The sequence below is a fragment of the Phytophthora ramorum genome (genome assembly GCF_020800215.1).
Source record: "Phytophthora ramorum isolate Pr-102 chromosome Unknown Phyram_PR-102_s0010, whole genome shotgun sequence".
NCBI classification, from domain to species: Eukaryota; Oomycota; class Peronosporomycetes; order Peronosporales; family Peronosporaceae; genus Phytophthora; species Phytophthora ramorum.
Genome location: NW_027150656.1, coordinates 684,031 through 704,980, shown reverse-complemented (window position 1 = coordinate 704,980; position 20,950 = coordinate 684,031). Strand labels below are relative to the sequence as shown.

Below are 20,950 nucleotides of genomic sequence, written 5' to 3'. Positions count from 1 at the left end.
AGTATCGTAAACAACTCTATGTCGATGCTCCAGAGTATGGACCAAACAACACCTGAGCATTGGCAGCAGCAGTGTCTTCCTCCTGTTTCTTGCTTTTGTCTTTCTTGCCATCGGTAGACGACGACGACGGTGTCCACTTCAACAGTTTGTTCTTGAACTGCGAGAGTCCTGACGAGGCGCTTTCCTTCGTGATGTACCATTTCAGGTGTGACTCGAACTTCTGCAGGAGCTTCTTGGACGTGCAGAGTTTGCTTTGACACAGGTATGGCGGCAGGTCCAGGTCGAAGTGGCTCAAGTTCACGAAGAACCCGTTGCAGTTGATTCGCAGACGGACGTTCCCCACTCTGACGTACTTGACGTAAAATAATTCGCAGTCGTCTGCAGTCGAGTCGCTGTCCTCAAACACAGACATCTCTTCAGAGCTGGAAGCGGAAGTGGGGGAGTTCGGTCCGGCAGAAAGAGAGCTACTACCCGAGTCCGCAAGCATGTTGGTTGCTGATCCAGCAGAGTTGATCTTCCGAATCGGACGGAGTGAAGACTGCACTGGTTGTGAACGAGATTTTGTGAAAGGCGAGCTGGAGCCTCGATGGCTCGGCGTGATGTTGCTGCTTGATGCCGATGGTGAAACGGGGCCGTACGTCGACTTCCGACCGAAAAATACTTGCTCCGAGTTCTGGCTGCTGGCAGGGGCAGGAGATACATTTTCGAAGAAGAACTTGTAGATCAGCTCGTAGAAGTCGGCGGCGAGCTGGATGACGATCATGTTGGACACCTCTGGGAACATACTAACCTCCAGCACTTCCAGAACGCGAAGCTTCTGTCCGTGAACGCGAACGACTGGGCCACTTTCAGCTCGAACCACTAGCATACCTTTCTGGTTACCCGGGTTCAGCTTGGAGCTGCTTTCAAAGCGTTTATCGACGAGTAGTTTAGCCTTCAATACCGCAGTCGGGTCCTCAAAGGCGGCAGACGACGGCCCTGGATGCAGGTTACTCACCTCAAGCCACTGCAGATTCAATGTGAGCTTCGTACAATGGTTCGTGAAGTAGGTATGACAACCTGTAAACCCCTGGATACGAATTCCGACAAATTCATGGTCAGCCCCAGTGATTTCGGGGCTCAAGCGCAAGCGCCACTGCATCCCAACAACTTTGAACGAGATTGCTTTGAGCGCGGTCGCCTTGGACCGGAAAGACGCTCCTCGCGTACGGACTTCTCGATTTCGCAGTTCTTCTTCGAGGAGGACGTGCAGCTTTTTCGTGGAAGTAGGAGCCGAGAGCGTATTTATACTAGTAGGAGAAGGCGGTACGAACACCATGATATCGCTGCCATCTTGCTGCGGTGGTAGCGGTGACTCTGTGGAGTACGTCCTTGGGGTGTATGTGCGTTTGGGTCGTCTCGCTACTGACGGCGGTGCAAGAAGCACATGGCGAATCACATTCATAAGCTGGTAGAACTGGTGCCGATCTGTTGAGAGCTGCAAGAAGGACAGATCTACCTCCGTGTTGGTGGCACCCGTGGAGCGGGTATGCCTATACGCGCTGGTGAGGCTGCACTCGTCCATGATTTGCTTCAGCAATGTCGATCCAGAAGCTGAAGGCGAACCAACATCCGACTGAGAGTACCACAACACGCCTGCCGAAATGTCAACGTCAATGGGAGCTACGTGAGCTGTAACGTTGTCGAAGGTGAGATTCGCAATGGTGTTGGTCTCGCCCGCGTCCGTACCAATTTCAAAGTGAATGTGCTTTGACGCTAACAGCATGTTGCTTCGTGTGTTTTCTTCGCGTACGTTGATCTGCGCATCGTGTATATCAACCGTGTATGCTTTCATGGCAATGGTCTTCGGAACATCGTGGTCGGTAGTGTCTTCGCTGATACTTCCACGCGAAGAGCTGTTATCCTCGTCAAGAGAGTTTGAGGATGCTTCACGGTCACTATCCGGTGTCATACCCAACTTTCCCTGCTGTAGCAAGTCGAGCAGCGTTTCTCGAGTACTTCCTCGGCGGCTGAAGAATCGAGGAGGCTCTGGAATTCGATCACTGCTTTCAGCATCGGAGCTATTTGACACAATAGAGGGAGACCGATAGCTACTGCTCTTTGGACGTCTAGGCGAATATGGACCAGCGTATTCTACGTCAGTCTGGCCTTCGGCGTTGGTAGAGGTACGTTGGGCATCCGTAAGCAGTTGGAAGCTTTCCAAGGTCGTAGTAACCATGTAAAATATGCTATCACGAGTTTGAATCGTCCAGAGAAGCCTCATTGCGTCCACTTGGATTGGAGATGAGCCGTCTTTCAGGAACAAGTTGTCCATAGACATCGACCGGCGCTTGAGTCGCGACAATCTGTTTCTTATATTCTGAGCCCAGTTCTTCCCTGACCGAGGCGATTTCGACGGAGAATTTACAGTAGATGACGCCCGAACGGATACAGGAACATGTAACAAAGGAAGTCGACTCGCGGTCGATTCCTGCTTCGCCGGGACCTTGGGGAGACTGGCAATTGCGAACTCGTAGTCAATTTCTTCAAAATCGTCGTGCATTTTCTCGAACATAGTGGAGTTGGATGGAGCAAATGTAGCAGCCACCTCTTCGTCAAGGGCCTCATAGTCCTCATCTGCTTCTGGTGTATGCGTGCTTCGATAACTCGTTCCCACAGTCTCCACAGAGAAATTCGAGACCATTTCCGATCCGAAAGGGAGTACGTCAGGAATGATCTCCTCAGCAGCCTCAAAATCTTCCTCAATGTGAAGCAAGTACCCGCGGAATAAATGCAGGTAGACTGTTGCTTCCCAGAGCTTCCATTGGCGCTGACCGTCGAGCTCTAAGTCGAGTGAACTAGAAGAACTGTCCGTTCTCAGCACGCCATGCGTGAGGAACTCGTTTAAGACTATAAGCATGCCGATATCCTGTGTCACCGTATCCCACCAGGCGATCTGAATCACGCTAACAGATAAATCCCACTGCACACCAATACACTGAGCTCGCTTACCATCGTTAGTTTGAGCTTGATCCTTTCTAGTGGCACTGTCAGGACTGCAATCGTCATCGTCATCGGTTGTCACGCAGATGAGCCACGGGTAGACACAGTCCCAGTTAATGGCCACAAGGGCCTCGCCAGCAAGAGGAACTTGCGTTGGTTGGCCATGTGGATGCATATTACCAAGTGCAACTTCCAGCGACAAGGCATACTGTAGCTGTCCGCTGTAGTGAATTCCATGCTTCCAGTGGATGACTAAATGCACACTGACTTCTGGGACGAAGACCAGCTGCAATGAATCCACGCCTCGATTGATCCCTAGTTCGGTATGACCTATGGAAGTAGCGTCCTCCAGCATGACTCGCACTGGCGAGCACTTAATCTTCAGTACCTGAAATTGACGGAGATTGAACGCAACCTCGTTAACCAGCACGCGTGTCACCTTGTTTCCGATCTGCCCTCGATCGTCTTTATCACCGTATGGACAGACTAGTTCGGCTTCATGGAAAGCGATGTCCAAGTTGCCAGCATAACGCAGTCGAAAGCTGGACTGCTCTGATAATGCCTCGGTACCCCCCCCGTGTGGTTCTCCTTCGTATCAAAGGCTTCCTGGAGAATGGGGGCAAGTCGTAGTAGAGAATCAAACGGCTTTCTTTCCATCGCCAAATACATTTTTTCAGTCACCATGCTCAGGTCAAAGCCCAGCGTTCGCGACACAACGGACCCCTCTTGGCCTGGCTGATCCCACGATAGTAGTCGGCTCCATTCCACGTCTGTAATGGCAAAGTGTAGCTCTGTATCGCGCAACTCAACCAGCTTGTTGGATGTTATAGCAGCAATTATTGCGCCAGCTGAAGCCGTTCCATCCATGACCATTACTCTGTCCGTGACTTCTGCAAACGTTCGCCCGCCAAAACTTTCCTTCCCCAAACTGTTGGCGATCCGACTCATTGCCTCGGTGATTTCGCGCGGAGTACGCCGCGTCATCTTAACTCCAAACGTTGTTAGTTTAATGCTGGCTACGTTTTCAGTTGACTCGACGCCCTCCAGCTCAATGGTAAACGTTCCACAATCAAAAGAAATGCCCTGAACAGTAGAGCGTTTCGAACTGTCGACCTTTTCACCTGATCCACTCGTGATCTGGTCAAGACGCAGAAACAGAAGCAGCATTCGACTACAGGGACGGAGGTGCATCTTCAGCGAATTGCACCGGATATCGCTTTGAATCGGGACTTTCATGAGGTACTTTTGCCGACCAAGACTGCTTCTGTTTTGGAGAGACGCATCAGTAAGCTCAAGTGTCGACAACGCCTCCCCCAACACAACTTGGCACCTGCACAGTTTACTGCAGTGGTAACTGAAAGCTGTGTCGCTCGATGGCTTACTCGGGTGTCTGCCAAACAAAATGTAGCTAATGCAGCTACCTCTGGAATATCCATCACGTCTATTGAGGCATCTTTCGAATACACGTTGATGTTCACGATTTTTATCGGAATTTGTTCGGTTGCGTTCACATTTGAGCGTTTTCTCTTTGTAGACGAAGTGCTTGCCACCAACTGATCGAGCTGATCAATGACACTTGTGATCGCAGCCCATTCCACAAGAAACGTTTTATGGTGTCGATAGTCCCATTTTACCTTTGTGTTGTCGATACAAATGTCCATATCGCTTTCAGTGGCTTCAATTGACACCTTTTCCTCTCGATCGATTTTGACGTCGTGAAGGTACATTGCCGGATATTTACTAGGCTCCCCGCTGCTCTCCGATAGTAATCCATTGATCGAGACGTACTCAAACTTCGCCGACGTTCCGACTGTTTTCGTGCTTTGGGTGGGGTCTAGAGAATTCGTTAGAGCCACCTTAACTCCCCCAAACGCAGCGGAATGTGCACTTAGACCGTTTGGAATCAGGTCGACATTAATATGCTGAACCACAACACAGCGCTTGATAGTTGACGATCCGCTCTCACTTAGAATGGGAGCCAAAGGCGCTTGGATTGAAGAAGCAGTCCCATAAGCAGTGAAGTCATGAATTCCACCGTCCTTAGCCATAGCTTTGAAGGCAAGCATCCACGAAGTAATTTCAATTTCGGCATCCCAATGGATCCGGCCTTCTCTTTCTGGCGATGAAAGTCGATCTCTAGTTGAGGCGCTTGGCCTCTTTGACAAAACATTATTTATCATTCTTTTTGCTTCTCTCTGGCATTTTTCCACTCGTCCCTGTGTTTCCACGAGGGAGCGGACAATCTTTTCCGAGCGGTGACTCAAGAAGAACTCGACCTTTTCGAACGTTCCAGTAACAACTCCACGGTTTTTAGCCGTTTGCTTTGCCCGCATCTCAACTGAGCACACAGAAAGTAACTTTGCACCGGACGCAACGTTGCAAACTCGCGCGTTTTGGATCAAACCTTCCACATGTACCCTAACTTCGTCGTGAGTGTTGCTAGCGTTTGTTTCAATATCCGAAGGCGAATTTTCAGTTGAAGACTCCTGACAAGGGACGAGATGTCTGAAGTATGTGACTTTGCGGACGTCAGCGCAATACCGAAGAGGGACAGACCCGACAGTGTCCACATTCTCGACAATGGTGACGCCAAGGTGGACGCCAGAGATTTCTATCTCTGTTGGTGATACCACAGGCGCAGCAGACGACTCCCCTGGACGAGAAATACCCGACTTCACATCTCCAACAGCAGCCAATCCCTTCTGAATAAGTTCATTTCTCGTCAAAAGCACGCGCTCCAAGAAAGCAGTGGAGACCACGATGCTGGTCGTCTGTTCTTCGCACCCATGCAGTTTGCACCCAAGGAATCGTTGATTCCGCAAGTGGAGATCCAAAACAGCGCTTGCAGCCGGAATTTCCAAGCGCACTCCGTCACTGCCGTCACTTTCGTCGACTCCTTCAACTTGAGGAGAAATTTGCATGATCATCAACTTTGCTTGTACCTTCAGCTGTAACAATTCTCGCTGTACAAAGACGTCTGTAATCCCAACATAAAGTTTCTGGCACAGGAATTGGCTCTTCATTTCCAAACAATCGACCCGAAGTCGGATACTCTCCACCTTGAGATCTACAAACCGCATGTAGCAGATTGGATTGGTCTTGGCTAGAATATTAGCACACAACAAACGGAAAGTTAGTTTCCTTTTTTCAGCTGGTGGCACAGCAAATTTCAATCTTACGTCGAGCTGTTGCAGCTGCATTCCTGGCCGACATTTTCTTGGGCAAAAGAGCGTCTCGAATCAGTTCTTCATCCACTTGGTCTGCATCTCCCACGATTTCATCAATCACCAAGATACAAATCTTAACCAGTCCAAAAGACTCGAAAAACTCTTTCACATGGCTCTGCACTTCCACTTTAGTGAGCACCAGCCGCCAAGAGGCTGATCCACTGCTGCTGAGCTCCACATTGAAGAACCGCAGAGGCTGTAGCGAGACTCTTTCGACTCGGACAGTGATCACAGACAGTTTGGAGCTGGACGAGCGAGAATTTGACAATTGATACGTGATGGCTTTGGACAGTAACCAGCCCATAGCCCGGTACCGGTACAGGAACAGCCAACCTAGCAGCCCGAGTAGCACGACCCATTTGCGATGCCATCCTGTAGTGTCCCCTCCCTCCATCATGGAAAGGAAGCAATGCAACCTTTCGCGTCCATCGATCTTCTGTGTCCTGAAATGAAATGCCCAAGTTGAAGTGCACTATACAATCTTCATGAGGAGACTTGCAAAGGGGACAAATTAAATGGAACGACGCCGATCTTACCACACTACAATATCACGTTGGCAACTCAATTCTACTCAGGAGCCTCCCTTTACAACGAGCTGTGCGAGGAACTCCTGATACTCTACTGTCCCAGATTGGTCCTTGTCGAAAACATCGAGCAGCCGAGCTGCTTCATCTCGCGAAAAACCGCAGTCCAGGACCAATTTCACGAACTGGGCTTCGTTCAGGCATCCTTCTCTGTCAAGGTCGTACTCTCGGAAAGCGCCTTGCACGGTTCCACGAATTGCGAGGATCCGGTCAAGCATTTTCTTTTGAGCGCTTCGATGGAAGGGGTCTTGGATTGCCCCTGTGGCTTAGCGCGAAAGTGAGGTTTTGGCTTCACATTCCCTTTTCCTGGTGACGAACGCTTGCCAGCTTCCTTTTGAGTAGAAGCAACTGTCGCTGCACCGCCGTTTTCCTTGGAGGTTCCAAAACCAGCGATAAACTCCTTGTAGTCGATGAAGCCTGACACGTCGCGATCCAGGTGGCGGATGACTTTGCGAATTTCTACCTCCGGCAGCCGATACGACTTCAGAACGCTTCGGAACTCTTTATATTCTAAAAGACCATTGCCATTTGAGTCGAACTTTCGAAATGCGAGGCGTAGGTCTCGTGTTTGATGTGCCATTCGTTGTGCCAGCTCGCGCTCGATCTCCAAGATGGACTCGAGTTCTTCCGGATCGAAGATATCCTCAGGCGCGGCCGCAGCAATCGCACTTATTCCCTCGGCAGTACTTCCTGGATTCACCCGCGCAGGGTTGAAGATGACCGAGAATTCATCAAACGAGACTGTCCCCGAACCATCCGTATCGAGCCGACGGATCAGTGTGTCGATATCGTCATTCTTCACGATGCCGTATCGTTTCATAAAGTGGCGGAACTCTTCGTGGTCTAGTTCATCGTTGCCGTCGTTATCATACTGATAGAATGCAGACTCGATAGATTCATGACAGCTCAGCACACGTTTCATCCACTTGATTTGCAGATCTCGCAAGCGAGCACCACGAGCATTCTTTGACTCCACTGGAGCAACGGGTTTAGCAACTGTCCTTTGGTGAGGAACTAGAGCACTCGAATTCTGTCGACGCTCCCCGTTTCTGGTTACTCGAGCTTCGTGAAAAGTGGTCGCAAACTCCTCGTACTCGATGCACCCGTTGCCATCAGCATCGAGCTTCTTCATCAATAATGCAATGTCTTCTTCGTCCCGGACTCCAAATTGATTCATTAGCTTGCGGAATTCATCACATGTGATCTCGCCATCCTGATCTCGATCCACGGCGGCAAACGCAGACCGTAATGAGTCATGCCCAGCTAAAGCGCCACGAATCCACTTCTCTTCGAGCTGCCGCAACCTTGCAGCTTTGTTAGGTTTATTATCATTTCTGACGCCCAATGACTCACTAGCATGTGGTCTTGCACCGCGTCGAGGAAGACGCTCTACTCCGCCGTTTCGTTGAAAGATTTGTGTGTTGGTCTGCACGTGCAACGCTTTTAGTAGTTGCTTTGTGACGAGCCAGACGCTGTGCGTTGAATACTGAGAGAAACTCTTGAAGGTCGATCATCCCAGAGTTATCAGCATCTAACCGCTTTAGCAGCATGGAAATATTTGCCTCCTCTGTAATTCCGTATTGGCCCATAAAGTCTCGAAATTGCTCGAAGTCCATCTCGTGTCGACCATCTCGATCAAATTCCAGGAAGGCATTCTCGATGGAGTTGTGCCGTCGAAGCACTCGCTCCATGAACTGCAGTTCTTGTTCCTGCAGCGCCACTAGTCGTGACCTTGCGGTCTGCTCAGTCTCCGTTTGCGAAGATTTTCTCGCTGTACTTGCTGGCTGCACAGTATCACCTTCATTATAGCGGCTAGATGCCTGCTCGTGTCGCTGCCGGTTGTTTTTCAACGCGGGTTTTATACTACTGTCATACACGCGAGCAAACTCATGAAAGCTAATGGCGCCACTCCGGCCTTTATCGATTTCGTCGATCAATGCATCGATGACTTCGCTGCTCTTCACTCCGGATTCGTGCAGCATGCGTCGAAATTCGTCGTATTCAAGCTCTCCGCTGCCATCCCGATCATACTTCTTAAAAGCGCCCACTACTTCGTTGTCCGTATTGAGAGAAGGCTTTATCCTCCGGTCATATACGCGTGAAAACTCTTCAAAGCTAATAGATCCGCTCCCGTCTTCGTCGATTTCGTCGATTAGTGTGTCGATCACCTCGTTATCTTTTACACCAAAGTCATGCATCATGCGTCGGAATTCCGTGTAGTCCAATTCACCGCTTCCGTCGCGGTCGTACTTGCTAAATGCAGCGGAAACCTCGCCATCTACTGTTGAGTAGCGTTTTATCCTGCGATCGTATACACGCGCGAACTCATCAAAGGTGATCGATCCGTTGCCGTCTGCATCAATTTCATCTATCAACGCGTCGATCTCCTTATCATCCTTTACACCAGATTCGTGCATCAATCGTCGAAACTCAGCATAATCCAGTTCTCCGCTGCTATCTCGATCGTGCTTATTAAATGCCGCTAGCACCTCGTCGACTGCTTTCGAGGTCGTTTTCTGGCGTCGCTTCTCCATTGAAGGTTTTACTTTTCTTTGATCGGTAGTCTCCTGAACGCCTAAAAGGTTCGCAATTGTCTGGAATCCAATTGTTTTCTCTCATCAGGATCGATTTCTTGCAGCACCACTCGAAGCTCTTGAGCTTTCAGCTTAATACCGAGTCCAACCAAAAGCGCACCAAACTCCTGGTGGTCGAGACGTTTGTTGCCGTCAACGTCGTAGTTATCAAATTCTGCTCTTAAATCACGCGAGCGCCCTGTCCGCTGCTCTGATTTTTTCAGCGCTTCTTTGAACTTGCTTCGTATTGAGCTCTGAATCTGCTGAAGATCGGTCTGCTTTGAGGCTTGGGAGCTTCGCGCAGGTTGGGGCGGCGAAGGTTGTTGTGTCTGTTGACGTGCTACTTTGTCAAACGATTTCGATGACGAAGAGGTCGCCTGCACAGGGACCACTGGCACCGCTATCGGAGGGCGATAAAAAAGAAGCCCTGCCGCAAACTCGTCGTAGTCGATGGTACCAGATCCGTCGCGGTCAAGATAGTCTACAACGGTCTGAGTCTCTTCCGGTGCAAATTTGTACTTGGCCATGAAGCGGCCGAACTCTTCGTAGTCAAGTTGCCCGTTACCGTCGCCATCGTACTCCATGAACACCTCGCGAATAGTTTTACTATGCCCCATCCATCGCTCGCGCAGCTTGGTGCGAATAGCCTCCATCGGGTCCTGCATCATTTCAACTTTGGCATCTTCGTTCCAGCTTTAGCTCTGGTTTTGGTCTGTGGCTGCGCGATCTTCTTGGGTTGCGTCTCTGTTAATTGCGAGAGTGCTGTATTTTCTTTGGGGAGTTGCCTGCATTGGCGTTTTTGGATGGCGGGTAGTTTTGTTCTGCGCCGAGCTGGACGTCGCCCATGAAGGCGTGGAAGGACACACTCTGCTTGTCTTTAGTACCCAAATGGCGCAGTAGCAGCTCCGCGTCAGCATCCGGAAGTCGTGGTCGCGCACAAGTGCTCGGAATTGCTCAACTGTCAGCACACCGGCCGCTCGCGGTCGTAGTGGCGGAAAACGTCCTTAACACTCTGCGTCTCGCTACGGAGAGCACACGCCAGCAACTTGCGGTGCAAGTCACGCGCGCGGGCCGATAAGCCCCGGCGCTCGAGCCATCGCGGGCGGACGTCATCTCGGTGGACGATGAGGATTTCTGGACCAGGAACATGTCATGGATCGAAAAATAGTGCACTACAATAGAACATCATGTTGAAGTTGCCGGAGGGTGATGGTCCTGAACAGGGCTGAAAGGATGTATGACGCCCTTGTTTGAATGCTTTTACTACAATTTTGGGTTTTGGAGGAATTGGTTGTAAAGTGTTGGGCCACACGAATTGAGTACAAAACAATTCAAGAATACGCACGTCTCGATGTCATTCACTGAAAACCCAACTGATCGATTGAAAATTCACGAAAGCCTTTGAGGCATCGAAAACTGGCATGCCAAAGTAATGTGACGGACTCACGGTGACTGCGACCCTCGGTGCAAACTCCCTTATAGCCCTTGAGCGCTGTCATGCACAATGCCTTCTAGCGGCCACCTATCACTCCCCATATTCTTGAATACTCCAACCAAAGCTCGAAGTTGGGGCTTTTCCTCGCAATCGCGGCTCTAGTCCTTTCAATCCATAATACTCGAGAACGAAATTGGGGTCCTTTCTCGCCTTCAGCCAAGATCGAAATTGTAGGTTCTTCGCGGTCTTGGGAGCTTCGCCTTCTTCGCGAGGTTGGCCACTTACCCAGAACGGCGGACTGGAATCCCCGTTCCTCGGCAGCAGCAGAAGCGTCCTTGTTGTTCTCTTCAGCTGCATCGACGCTTCTCAAAACTCGCTTGCTCGGGCCTTCGCCACCTGAAGCCAAGTGGTGGTCTTGATCTGGTAGGAGCTCGTGGCCGATGAGAGGACTTCGCTGGTTACAGCGAGAAAAATCACGATCGCAAGCAAGCCTTTATACTTTCCCATGTTTTCTTGTTTGTTGGTGAGCGCTGGGGTCGAATGGAGAGAGTTGGAAAATGAAAGCATCGTACTACGGTGTTTTTTCGCCACATAATCATTCTCGAAATACAGACGATTATAGTTGAAACGCGCAGTCATCAGCATTACGGCAAGTCAAACTCCGCTACACCGGGAACGGGTGCGCCTCCGTGTTGAACACAATCTCGTCGAGGGCCAGAATGTCGGCGTCCGAGAAGAGCAGAACAGGTACTTGAGCGTCTCCGCGACGAAGAAACTCTCCATTGGCCCCTCTTTCGTCGACGGTATACCGCGCCAGACATTCATCGTGCTGCGGTATCCACCTTGTGAAACCGTGACGGAATGCGCAAATCGGTTAGCGACTGGATCGTCAGTCGTGGGCGATCTGAGACCACCGGCCATTCAACGCACCTTGCTGTGCTTTTCAAAGGCTTCCATGATGACGCGTCCGTGCTCGCGGTAGATGTCGTCCCCCGTGACACGATGGAGGATCATCAAGCTCTCCACGTCTCGGTCGCAGAATGTTGTAGTCTTGGGTCGTGTGCGCGTACAACTCGCCATCGTTTTCTTGAGAGTCCTGAGTGCTGGCTTCAGTGGCGAACTGGTGATCTCGGGGACAAGTGCGATGCAGACTGCAGATACATCTACGATCTCGCAAGCCCCCATGAACACAATGGACATTTCACTAAAACAAATGGAGGAGCAAGTACCTGGGCACACGTTTCGGTGAGTTCCTTGGCCAGCTCCAGGTGAGAGGTCGGCATGCCGTGATGATATCCGAGCGCAAGCATGCCTGGTACAAAGCAAGTCAAATGCTCCATGGCAGGGTCGAGCTCCCCGGTGGCGATGCGTTTGCCGACAAACGCGTAGTTTGATGGATACGAGCGGCCGACCAGCTCAGCTTGCATCCCTGCCACAGCCGTGACGTACATCTCTCTCATGGTCGTCCTTCTTGCCAGAGAGCAGCCATTGCTTCAAGAGATACTCGTAGTGGCTGTCGCCAAGTGCACCGACTGAAATGTCCGAACCTGGCTGTCCCCTACGCATCCATAACAATGGTAAACGCTTTGAGCGCATTCGAAACGCAGAAACATTGACCTGCTTACCGCATACTGTTCCAGTCCACCATAACGGGATCAATCCGTTCGGGTAATGCATTCTAACCAGGTCGGACATCTTCAGATTCGAATGACATACATCGTGGATCAGTACATGACACTTCTCTCACAACGTTTGTTAGCGTGACTTCACTTACGATGCGTTGACGTGGTCCACCTGGAGCAGGAACGAATCGTCTGCCGTGGCGTGAGCGAGGTACGCAAATTCGAGTTGAAAGGTCCCTGCCTCGGATAGCAGCGGTTCTTCGTAGCTCAAACGATACTGCGACATCAGCAGCAATAACAACCCGTCAGAACCCTTCATAGAAGCACTTCATGACAACATGTGTCTTACCGTAAGGTCACCGACCGACACGGCACGTAGTTTCCACACGTGAAGGCCGTCTGAAGCGCTTTCCCAAGGCTGTGAGCGAGGGTCAGGAAGTGCTGCTCGCCAGAAAGGTAGTAAGCCGACAACAACCCTCCCAGGGATCGGATCGTGACCTCGAAGTAGCTCACGGTACTCCCGGAACATGGTCTCACTTAATTTTGCCTTCACCCACGCACTCGCCTCGTCGAATTCGTCATGCAGCCCCATCACAACAAAGTGTCTAGTGAATCGACCGTCGTGAGCGCCATATCGTGACCGTACACGTTCCCCCCCTCGAGGTTCGGCATGCCCAGGTAGTCGCTCCACCCTGCAATTTGCGGTATCCGTGCCAAGCGTGACGCGTCATGTTTCACCACTTTTTCTTGGTCTTCATTGAAATTCTCGGATTGTTTCTTGTAGACCGCTCGCAGACTCGAGGCTATCGGAGTGGGCTGGTGAGCCCTGCTCGCAAGAATTGACGGGATCCTTGCTCCCCAGACATGGCAGGGAGGTAGATGAGGTGTGCGTACGTAAGCAGAAAGAGACTCAGCGCCGCCATGGCTGCCCCATCGCCCACAGCAGCTTCTGCACCGCGCCACGCTTCACATACACCACCGAGTCATCCTTCATCGCAATATACGCGTCCTCTCCACAACGCATCGGTTGATGCGTCGAAGATTTATGGACGCGACCTTCCTACCGCTGAAACGGTGCTGCTGGTGTGTGTAGTAACTGCTCAGACTAAGCCTCAGTCGAGTGAGCTGTTCAGAAGATTGACACGAAGAGAAGAACAAGATGACCGAGGACCCACGAGTGTGTGAATTGACGTACGGCTAATAAAGCTAGTAGTCTGATCGGAGACTTGAGTGTGGACATGTGAGACTTGGATACGCGGGCCCGAAGCTCAGCTTGGCTTGCGGTACTTTACGCAGTGGTGCAGTAAATGCAGTGATCCAGTTGCACGAACATCGTGCTTGCGCCAGACGAACACACTCAGCGATTGCGCTCACCGCCTTCTTGTTTGTTCCCTATCCTATAGCGTGGGTTTTGGTAAGAGAGCGAGTAGTCTCGTATGGTATGGAACGCAGAGTCTAAACTCCGTCCCTTTAGGCGACGAAGGCATTTTTACCGCATGTGGAGTTTCTAGCACGATCGTGATAAGCACCTGCTGCTGCTGCGCGAGCTTCTGAGTGCGGTGCTGGCGGCTCACAAGCTGGCGTGTTATTTACCTGCACTTTCTGTGGGAAATAGTCAGTCAGATCAATATGATCACTAGCAATGATCAATTATCACTGCATGAATCACTTGTGCCGAGGATTCGTACGGCAGTTTGACGACAGTTCGAACTAAATGATACCATTGGTCAAAAGTATCCGGCAAGCGCGACAAAACTGAAGCAGAGTGCTCAAGTAAGTGCATTTATGCTTGGCGTCTTCTCTTCCTCTGTCTAAATGAGCGTTGTTGCTCTCTCTCCCTAACTAGACAAAGCATTATGGTGATCTTGAGCTGTGTTAACCGACGAGAGCGACGAGAAGAGCTAATCGGCAGACCGTTCACTCCAGTAATACACAGCATCGCTGCCTGCTGTTCAGCCATAGAGGTAGGTGGTTGCGCTCCAGTCTCGCGTTCAATTGCTGCAGAAATGTGCTGCATCGTAATTCGCCACTCTGAATAGGTTTGCCGCTTCCTCCTCGTAGATAGATCACCTGTGCTGCTCCTCTCTGGTGTTGCGCTCGCTTCGATGCGCTTCAGACCGGAGAAAAATGTCTTCATTAGGTGGCAGCGAGTGGCAGTTTCTTCTGCCGGAAGATGTCTTTAATAGCACTTCGATAGCTGCTGAGGGTTGTAACCTTGAGAGTTTTTTTTCAGTGTCGTTCATCTTAGCTAGCAAAAAGGCCTCCAAATCTTTCGGCGTAAATACATTGACGTCAGTTTCACCGTTAGAGTCAAAGTACCTTGCAGAATCCGTTTTAGTCGCATGAATCCATGCAGCAATGTCGCGGCGATAGCTGCGGTAAGCCGTTTTAGTCCCGGAGGTTGTACATGCGCGGCGAACGTTCTCCGTGTTAAGAGACTCGGTGGGTGGCGCTGAGGAGCTCAGAGTAAAACCATTGCTTCTCGGGAGGACGATTGCGCAGAACGATGGGGCATGGGAAAATGCTGGGGACTGGGAACTGGAGACTATGAGGTGCTCTGAGCGATTTTAGCCAATGATATAGCTCAGTCTGTCGTATGACGAGTTGTCGTACGAAATGCACGCCAAAATCATTGTTGGCTGGAGGACACATAGTAAAACCTAGTGTAAATCTCGATGATAATTCAGCAACATATGACACGCTGTCAGTGGGACAGTCCGACGGCAGCTTACGAAGCGCATAAATCAACACTGAAGCTGTCCAACTTGGACTCCAAGGTACATGCACAAAGAACGTGAGTACTGGCTCACGCCGTGTGACATGAACTACGTGGACCGGTTGAAAATTACAACTGGTTTGATTCGCTTTTGGTACGACTAAAAATTGTGATTTCAGGAATCACATCGACCGACCATCGGCTACCAGCCAGGCTGTTGATCATAAAGCAAGTATTATACCACATCTGGTATGATAAGCTGAATCGAAGCGCTATTACATGTATACAGACGTCCTCGCCAAATCTGCAAAGGTCGGACCAATAAAGACTGCGAAGTTGCAAGATTCGCACAGGTGCCATATAGATGCAAAAGTACTAAGTTACTCTGAATTTATTGTTTCCACGTGCTAGAAGCCTCGCGCATCGCGAACATTTTCCCTCCACGTTGTACCTACCTCAGTACATCCCCGACCAATTTCAAATCCCATGCACATGTACTACCTGTGCGAGGTAATTGCTGCTTGCAGTTGCACATTTGCCGGGGACATCTGTACTTGGCACTGGCACGTTTCGAAGCATACAAAAAAAACGGTACAGGTAGTCTTTCTTTGAGCTGATATCCAGCTTGATCAGGCACAGTGAGCATATGTTAATTTTGAAAATTGGCTGTACGTATACGTTAGATAAAAGTCCGTCTTGCTCTTACTATTGGTAAAAAAAGTAAGTGCCAGCCAATTCGCTCCTCTTAAGCTTTCAATACTAGTATAGTATATAATACATTTATCCCCCAATCTGACTTCAAGCGAGGTATGGTGGGAGGTCAAAGAAGGGTGAATGTAGCCTTAATGATAAAAGGCTACCAGTATACATGCAACTGTAGTAAGCTCGCATCCCAACGAGCGCAAACTGACATCCGTCCTCCTCAATGACTTTCTAAAATATACTTGTTTTAATCCTAATTAACTATTATGTTTTTTTTGTACTGTATCACTTGGAGCTGCACTGCTGGTCGAGACAAATACTGAGAAACGTTTACAGGATTGTTGAATCAGCATTAAAGACTACTGGCACATTGAGGTCGCGCTATTATTAATATGAAAGCGTGAATGTATTTTAAAAACATTTTTTTTTTCTGATGACGACACTTCGGCACAGATAACTGCAATGATGACTGCACATCCGAGGCGAAATCGTTCGTATGCGCACGTATTATACCGTAGTACGATGCTTTCATATTCCAACTCTCTCCATTCGACTCCAGCGCTCACCAACAAACAAGAAGCATGGAAAGTATAATGGCTTGCTTGCGATCGTGATTTTTCTCGCTGTAACCAGCGAAGTCCTCTCATCGGCCACGAGCTCCTACCGGATCAAGACCACCAACTTGGCTTCAGGTGGCGAAGGCCCAAGTAAGCGAGTTTTGAGAAGCGTCGATGCAGCTGAAGCGGACGACAAGGACGCTGCTGCTGCCGAGGAACGGGGATTCCAGTCTGCCGTTCTGGGTAAGTTGCTCAACCTCGCGAAGAAGGCGAAGCTCCCCAAGACCGAGAAGAACCTACAATTTCGATATTGGCTGAAGTCGAGAAAGGACCCCAATTTCGTTCTCGAGTATTATGGATTGAAAGGACTAGAGCCAGCGATCGCAAGGCAAAAACCTAACTTCGAGCTTTGGTTGGAGTATTCAGCAATCTGGAGGGCCAAGGTGGCCGCTACATGACATTGTGAGCGTGTCAACGCTCAAGGCTATATTTTAGTCTGCATGGAGGTCGCATTCACCGTGAGTCCGTCACTCTACGTTGGCATGCCAGTTTTCGATGTGCCGTCAAAGGCTTTCGTGAATTTTCAATCGATCAGTTGGGTTTTCAGTGAATGACATCGAGACTGAGCTTCGGGCCCGCGTATCCAAGTCTCACATGTCCACACTCAAGTCTCCGATCAGACTACAGTAGCTTTATTAGCCGTACGTCAATTTACACACTCGTGGGGTCCTCGGTCATCTTGTTCTTCTCTTCGTGTCAATCTTCTGAACAGCCCACTCGACTGAGGCTTAGTCTGAGCAGTTACTACACACACCAGCACCCGTTTCAGCGGTAGGAAGGTCGCGTCCATAAATCTTCGACGCATCAACCGATGCGTTGTGGAGAGGACGCGTATATTGCGATGAAGGATGGTGGTGTATGTGAAGCGTGGCGCGGCGCAGAAGCTGCTGTGGGCGATGGTGGCAGCCATGGCGGCGCTGAGTCTCTTTCTGTTTACGTACGCGCACCTCATCTACCTCCCTGCCATGTCTGGGGAGCAAGGATCCCGTCAATTCTTGCGAGCAGGGCGTCACCAGCCCACTCCGATAGCCTCGAGTCTGCGAGCGGTCTACAAGAAACAATCCGAGCATTTCAATGAAGACCAAGAAAAAGTGGTGAACATGACGCGTCACGCTTGGCACGGATACCGCAAATTTGCAGGGTGGAGCGACTACCTGGGCATGCCGAACCTCGAGGGGGGGAACGTGTACGGTCACGATATGGCGCTCACGACGGTCGATTCACTAGACACTTTGTTTGTGATGGGGCTGCATGACGAATTCGACGAGGCGAGTGCGTGGGTGAAGGCAAACTTAAGTGAGACCATGTTCCGGGAGAGTACCGTGAGCTTCTTCGAGGTCACGATCCGATCCCTGGGAGGGTTGTTGTCGGCTTACTACCTTTCTGGCGAGCAGCACTTCCTGACCCTCGCTCACAGCCTTGGGAAAGCGCTTCAGACGGCCTTCACGTGTGGAAACTACGTGCCGTGTCGGTCGGTTGACCTTACGGTAAGACACATGTTGTCATGAAGTGCTTCTATGAAGGGTTCTGACGGGTTGTTATTGCTGCTGATGTCGCAGTATCGTTTGAGCTACGAAGAACCGCTGCTATCCGAGGCAGGGACCTTTCAACTCGAATTTGCGTACCTCGCTCACGCCACGGCAGACGATTCGTTCCTGCTCCAGGTGGACCACGTCAACAGCATCGTAAGTGAAGTCACGCTAACAAACGTTGTGAGAGAAGTGTCATGTACTGATCCACGATGTATGTCATTCGAATCTGAAGATGTCCGACCTGGTTAGAATGCATTACCCGAACGGATTGATCCCCGTTATGGTGGACTGGAACAGTATGCGGTAAGCAGGCCAATGTTTCTGCGTTTCGAATGCGCTCAAAGCGTTTACCATTGTTATGGATGCGCTAGGGGACAGCCAGGTTCGGACATTTCAGTCGGTGCACTTGGCGACAGCCACTACGAGTATCTCTTGAAGCAGTGGCTGCTCTCTGGCAAGAAGGACGACCACATGAGAGAGATGTACGTCACGGCTGTGGCAGGGATGCAAGCTGAGCTGGTCGGCCGCTCGTATCCATCAAACTACGCGTTTGTCGGCAAACGCATCGCCACCGGGGAGCTCGACCCTGCCATGGAGCATTTGACTTGCTTTGTACCAGGCATGCTTGCGCTCGGATATCATCACGGCATGCCGACCTCTCACCTGGAGCTGGCCAAGGAACTCACCGAAACGTGTGCCCAGGTACTTGCTCCTCCATTTGTTTTTAGTGAAATGTCCATTGTGTTCATGGGGGCTTGCGAGATCGTAGATGTATCTGCAGTCTGCATCGCACTTGTCCCCCGAGATCACCCAGTTCGCCACTGAAGCCAGCACTCAGGACTCTCAAGAAAACGATGGCGAGTTGTACGCGCACACGACCCAAGACTACAACATTCTGCGACCCGAGACTGTGGAGAGCTTGATGATCCTCCATCGTGTCACGGGGGACGACATCTACCGCGAGCACGGACGCGTCATCATGGAAGCCTTTGAAAAGCACAGCAAGGTGCGTTGAATGGCCGGTGGTCTCAGATCGCCCACGACTGACGATCCAGTCGCTAACCGATTTGCGCATTCCGTCACAGGTTTCACAAGGTGGATACCGCAGCACGATGAATGTCTGGCGCGGTATACCGTCGACGAAAGAGGGGCCAATGGAGAGTTTCTTCGTCGCGGAGACGCTCAAGTACCTGTTCCTGCTCTTCTCGGACGCCGACATTCTGGCCCTCGACGAGATTGTGTTCAACACGGAGGCGCACCCGTTCCCGGTGTGGCGGTAAGCGAGACGGAGTTTCAATATAATAACCCCGACCTCTTTGATGGCAGGCCAGCATGCCTTCGATTCAGCGGTTGCTCCTTCCCACCCAAACTCCACGTCCAGTTGATGCCAGCACTCGGGGTCTCGTGTGATGACCGATTTCTCGCAGCGCCGAATGCCTTCTTGCTGCCGCCATTGACCAAGGCAAGCGAGCCCTTGCTGCCATTGACGCTGTGCGATCCAACTTCAACTCTTTCTCTCAAGCAACATAACGATCAATCAAGCAACATAATACAAACTGATTATTTTCAGCAGGTATATCAGATGATACAGGTCTTTTGTGATATTTAAGCTACCCACACGCCATCAATTATTGTAGGTTTTTTCAATTTATGATTTGTGTCCCCTTTTTGCGCAAGCACACATTTTTGGTCCGTCCCTTCTGAAAACGCATTCCCGAATTGTTCTGGCCACCAGCCTCACGATGCAATTTGTCTCAAGCCTGCTCCAGTGAACTTCACTGCGAAGCCTCCACCCTCGCCGCTTCAGCGGAACGCGTCGTTGAGCAGGGCACAACAGAGAGAGCGAAGCCCTCTCTCCTTGGGACAGCCTCCATGCCATGGCTGTGCTCCCCGTCTTTCCATTCGTCGAAACTCTGCTTTCCTGCTCCCCTTTTTCAACCAATCCTGACCATCCATGTCTATACACCTTCCACTCGTCTCTGCGCCAAACTATAATTCGCATCACGGGAAGCCAGACTCCACAACCGAAGGAGATCCAATTCGCGCGACCGATCCCATGGGCGCAGCGCTGTGCTCGTGCGGCGGGCCGGAGGACCAGGGCCTCAACGGCCTGGGCTACGACCGCCTGGGCAGCCTCAAGGCCGGGCGCGTGGCCGCCGTCGTGGGCAAGTACGGCGCCTTCCCGCCCAAGTACCAGCACTTACAGCACCCGGAGCACAGCTCGCTGCTGCTGAGTCGCGGAGAGACGTACGCGCTCTCGGACGACGCGCACGACGAAGTCGGAGACGATGCGCACGGCGGTCGACATGGCAGCGCGCAGGCCTACGCCGATGCCTTCCGGGCCAAGCTGCAGGAGCCGCCGCTCAGTCCGCGCAGCAAGTTCAACCTGCTGAGCTCGCGCCTTGCGCTGGGCAGCAGCCTCACGACCACAGAGAGCAGCGCGGGCTCGGACGAGGACGAGGACCCAGCCTCGGGAGTGCGAAGAAAACAGCGGCAAATGGCCTGGAACTCGTACTCGTTCCCGGCCGAGGAGGGCGACAGCTCCCTGGACGACGAGTCTGTGACCGAGGAGGACTGGAAGCAGCGCGCCAACCCGCTCATCACCATCATCGTGCCGCCTGGACCCTGCGGCCTCGTGCTGCAGGTGGACCGTGACGACTCAGGTGCGCCCGTCGTGGACGGCTTCGTGCGCAAGTACGACGGCCGCAAGAGCACCATCGAGAACAGCGGCCTCGTCAAGAAAGGCAGCGTGCTCTGCGCCATCAACGACATCGACGTGACGCGCATGCCGCTCAAGGAGGTCATCCGCACGCTCAACCTGTCGTCGCACCTCGAACGCGCCTTCACGTTCCGAAACGGCTTCCAGCACCGCAACTCCATGTGACGGAAGAGAAGACAAGTCCCCGTTGAGAAGAACCCAAGGCCGTTGCATGTGCTCTTTATAAGGATTCGAAAGTGAG

At 51.3% G+C, this 20,950-nt stretch overlaps 9 protein-coding genes across 9 annotated transcripts; 3 read left to right on the top strand and 6 right to left on the bottom strand.

Annotated features, from left to right (window-relative positions):
* Nucleotides 1-16: 16 nt before the first annotated feature.
* KRP23_10580 (Protein KINKY POLLEN) lies at nt 17-3,337 on the bottom strand (the record flags this gene model as incomplete). Its single annotated transcript, XM_067881047.1, has 1 exon — nt 17-3,337. The coding sequence occupies one exon, from the start codon at nt 3,335-3,337 to the stop codon at nt 17-19; it is 3,321 nt and encodes a 1,106-aa protein (XP_067741329.1).
* Nucleotides 3,338-6,929: 3,592 nt separating this feature from the next.
* KRP23_10579 (Squidulin) lies at nt 6,930-7,970 on the bottom strand (the record flags this gene model as incomplete). The annotated part of the gene is made up of 1 exon (XM_067881046.1): nt 6,930-7,970. The coding sequence occupies one exon, from the start codon at nt 7,968-7,970 to the stop codon at nt 6,930-6,932; it is 1,041 nt and encodes a 346-aa protein (XP_067741328.1).
* Nucleotides 7,971-8,145: 175 nt separating this feature from the next.
* On the bottom strand, nt 8,146-9,327 carry KRP23_10578 (Calmodulin; the record flags this gene model as incomplete). Its single annotated transcript, XM_067881045.1, has 1 exon — nt 8,146-9,327. The coding sequence occupies one exon, from the start codon at nt 9,325-9,327 to the stop codon at nt 8,146-8,148; it is 1,182 nt and encodes a 393-aa protein (XP_067741327.1).
* A 41-nt stretch (nt 9,328-9,368) lies between these two features.
* On the bottom strand, nt 9,369-10,034 carry KRP23_10577 (Microtubule-actin cross-linking factor 1, isoforms 1/2/3/5; the record flags this gene model as incomplete). The annotated part of the gene is made up of 1 exon (XM_067881043.1): nt 9,369-10,034. The coding sequence occupies one exon, from the start codon at nt 10,032-10,034 to the stop codon at nt 9,369-9,371; it is 666 nt and encodes a 221-aa protein (XP_067741326.1).
* Nucleotides 10,035-11,465: 1,431 nt separating this feature from the next.
* KRP23_10576 (Mannosyl-oligosaccharide 1,2-alpha-mannosidase MNS3) lies at nt 11,466-11,881 on the bottom strand (the record flags this gene model as incomplete). Its single annotated transcript, XM_067881042.1, has 2 exons — nt 11,466-11,630; nt 11,732-11,881. 2 exons carry the CDS (start codon nt 11,879-11,881, stop codon nt 11,466-11,468), a joined length of 315 nt encoding a protein of 104 aa, XP_067741325.1.
* Nucleotides 11,882-12,571: 690 nt separating this feature from the next.
* On the bottom strand, nt 12,572-13,015 carry KRP23_10575 (uncharacterized protein; the record flags this gene model as incomplete). The annotated part of the gene is made up of 2 exons (XM_067881041.1): nt 12,572-12,700; nt 12,773-13,015. The coding sequence occupies 2 exons, from the start codon at nt 13,013-13,015 to the stop codon at nt 12,572-12,574; spliced, it is 372 nt and encodes a 123-aa protein (XP_067741324.1).
* A 3,322-nt stretch (nt 13,016-16,337) lies between these two features.
* Nucleotides 16,338-16,856, top strand: KRP23_10574 (Secreted RxLR effector protein; the record flags this gene model as incomplete). The annotated part of the gene is made up of 1 exon (XM_067895906.1): nt 16,338-16,856. The coding sequence occupies one exon, from the start codon at nt 16,338-16,340 to the stop codon at nt 16,854-16,856; it is 519 nt and encodes a 172-aa protein (XP_067741323.1).
* A 450-nt stretch (nt 16,857-17,306) lies between these two features.
* On the top strand, nt 17,307-19,270 carry KRP23_10573 (Endoplasmic reticulum mannosyl-oligosaccharide 1,2-alpha-mannosidase; the record flags this gene model as incomplete). The annotated part of the gene is made up of 6 exons (XM_067881040.1): nt 17,307-17,945; nt 18,018-18,143; nt 18,223-18,293; nt 18,362-18,692; nt 18,760-18,996; nt 19,076-19,270. 6 exons carry the CDS (start codon nt 17,307-17,309, stop codon nt 19,268-19,270), a joined length of 1,599 nt encoding a protein of 532 aa, XP_067741322.1.
* Nucleotides 19,271-20,046: 776 nt separating this feature from the next.
* Nucleotides 20,047-20,874, top strand: KRP23_10572 (uncharacterized protein; the record flags this gene model as incomplete). The annotated part of the gene is made up of 1 exon (XM_067881039.1): nt 20,047-20,874. The coding sequence occupies one exon, from the start codon at nt 20,047-20,049 to the stop codon at nt 20,872-20,874; it is 828 nt and encodes a 275-aa protein (XP_067741321.1).
* Nucleotides 20,875-20,950: the final 76 nt, after the last annotated feature.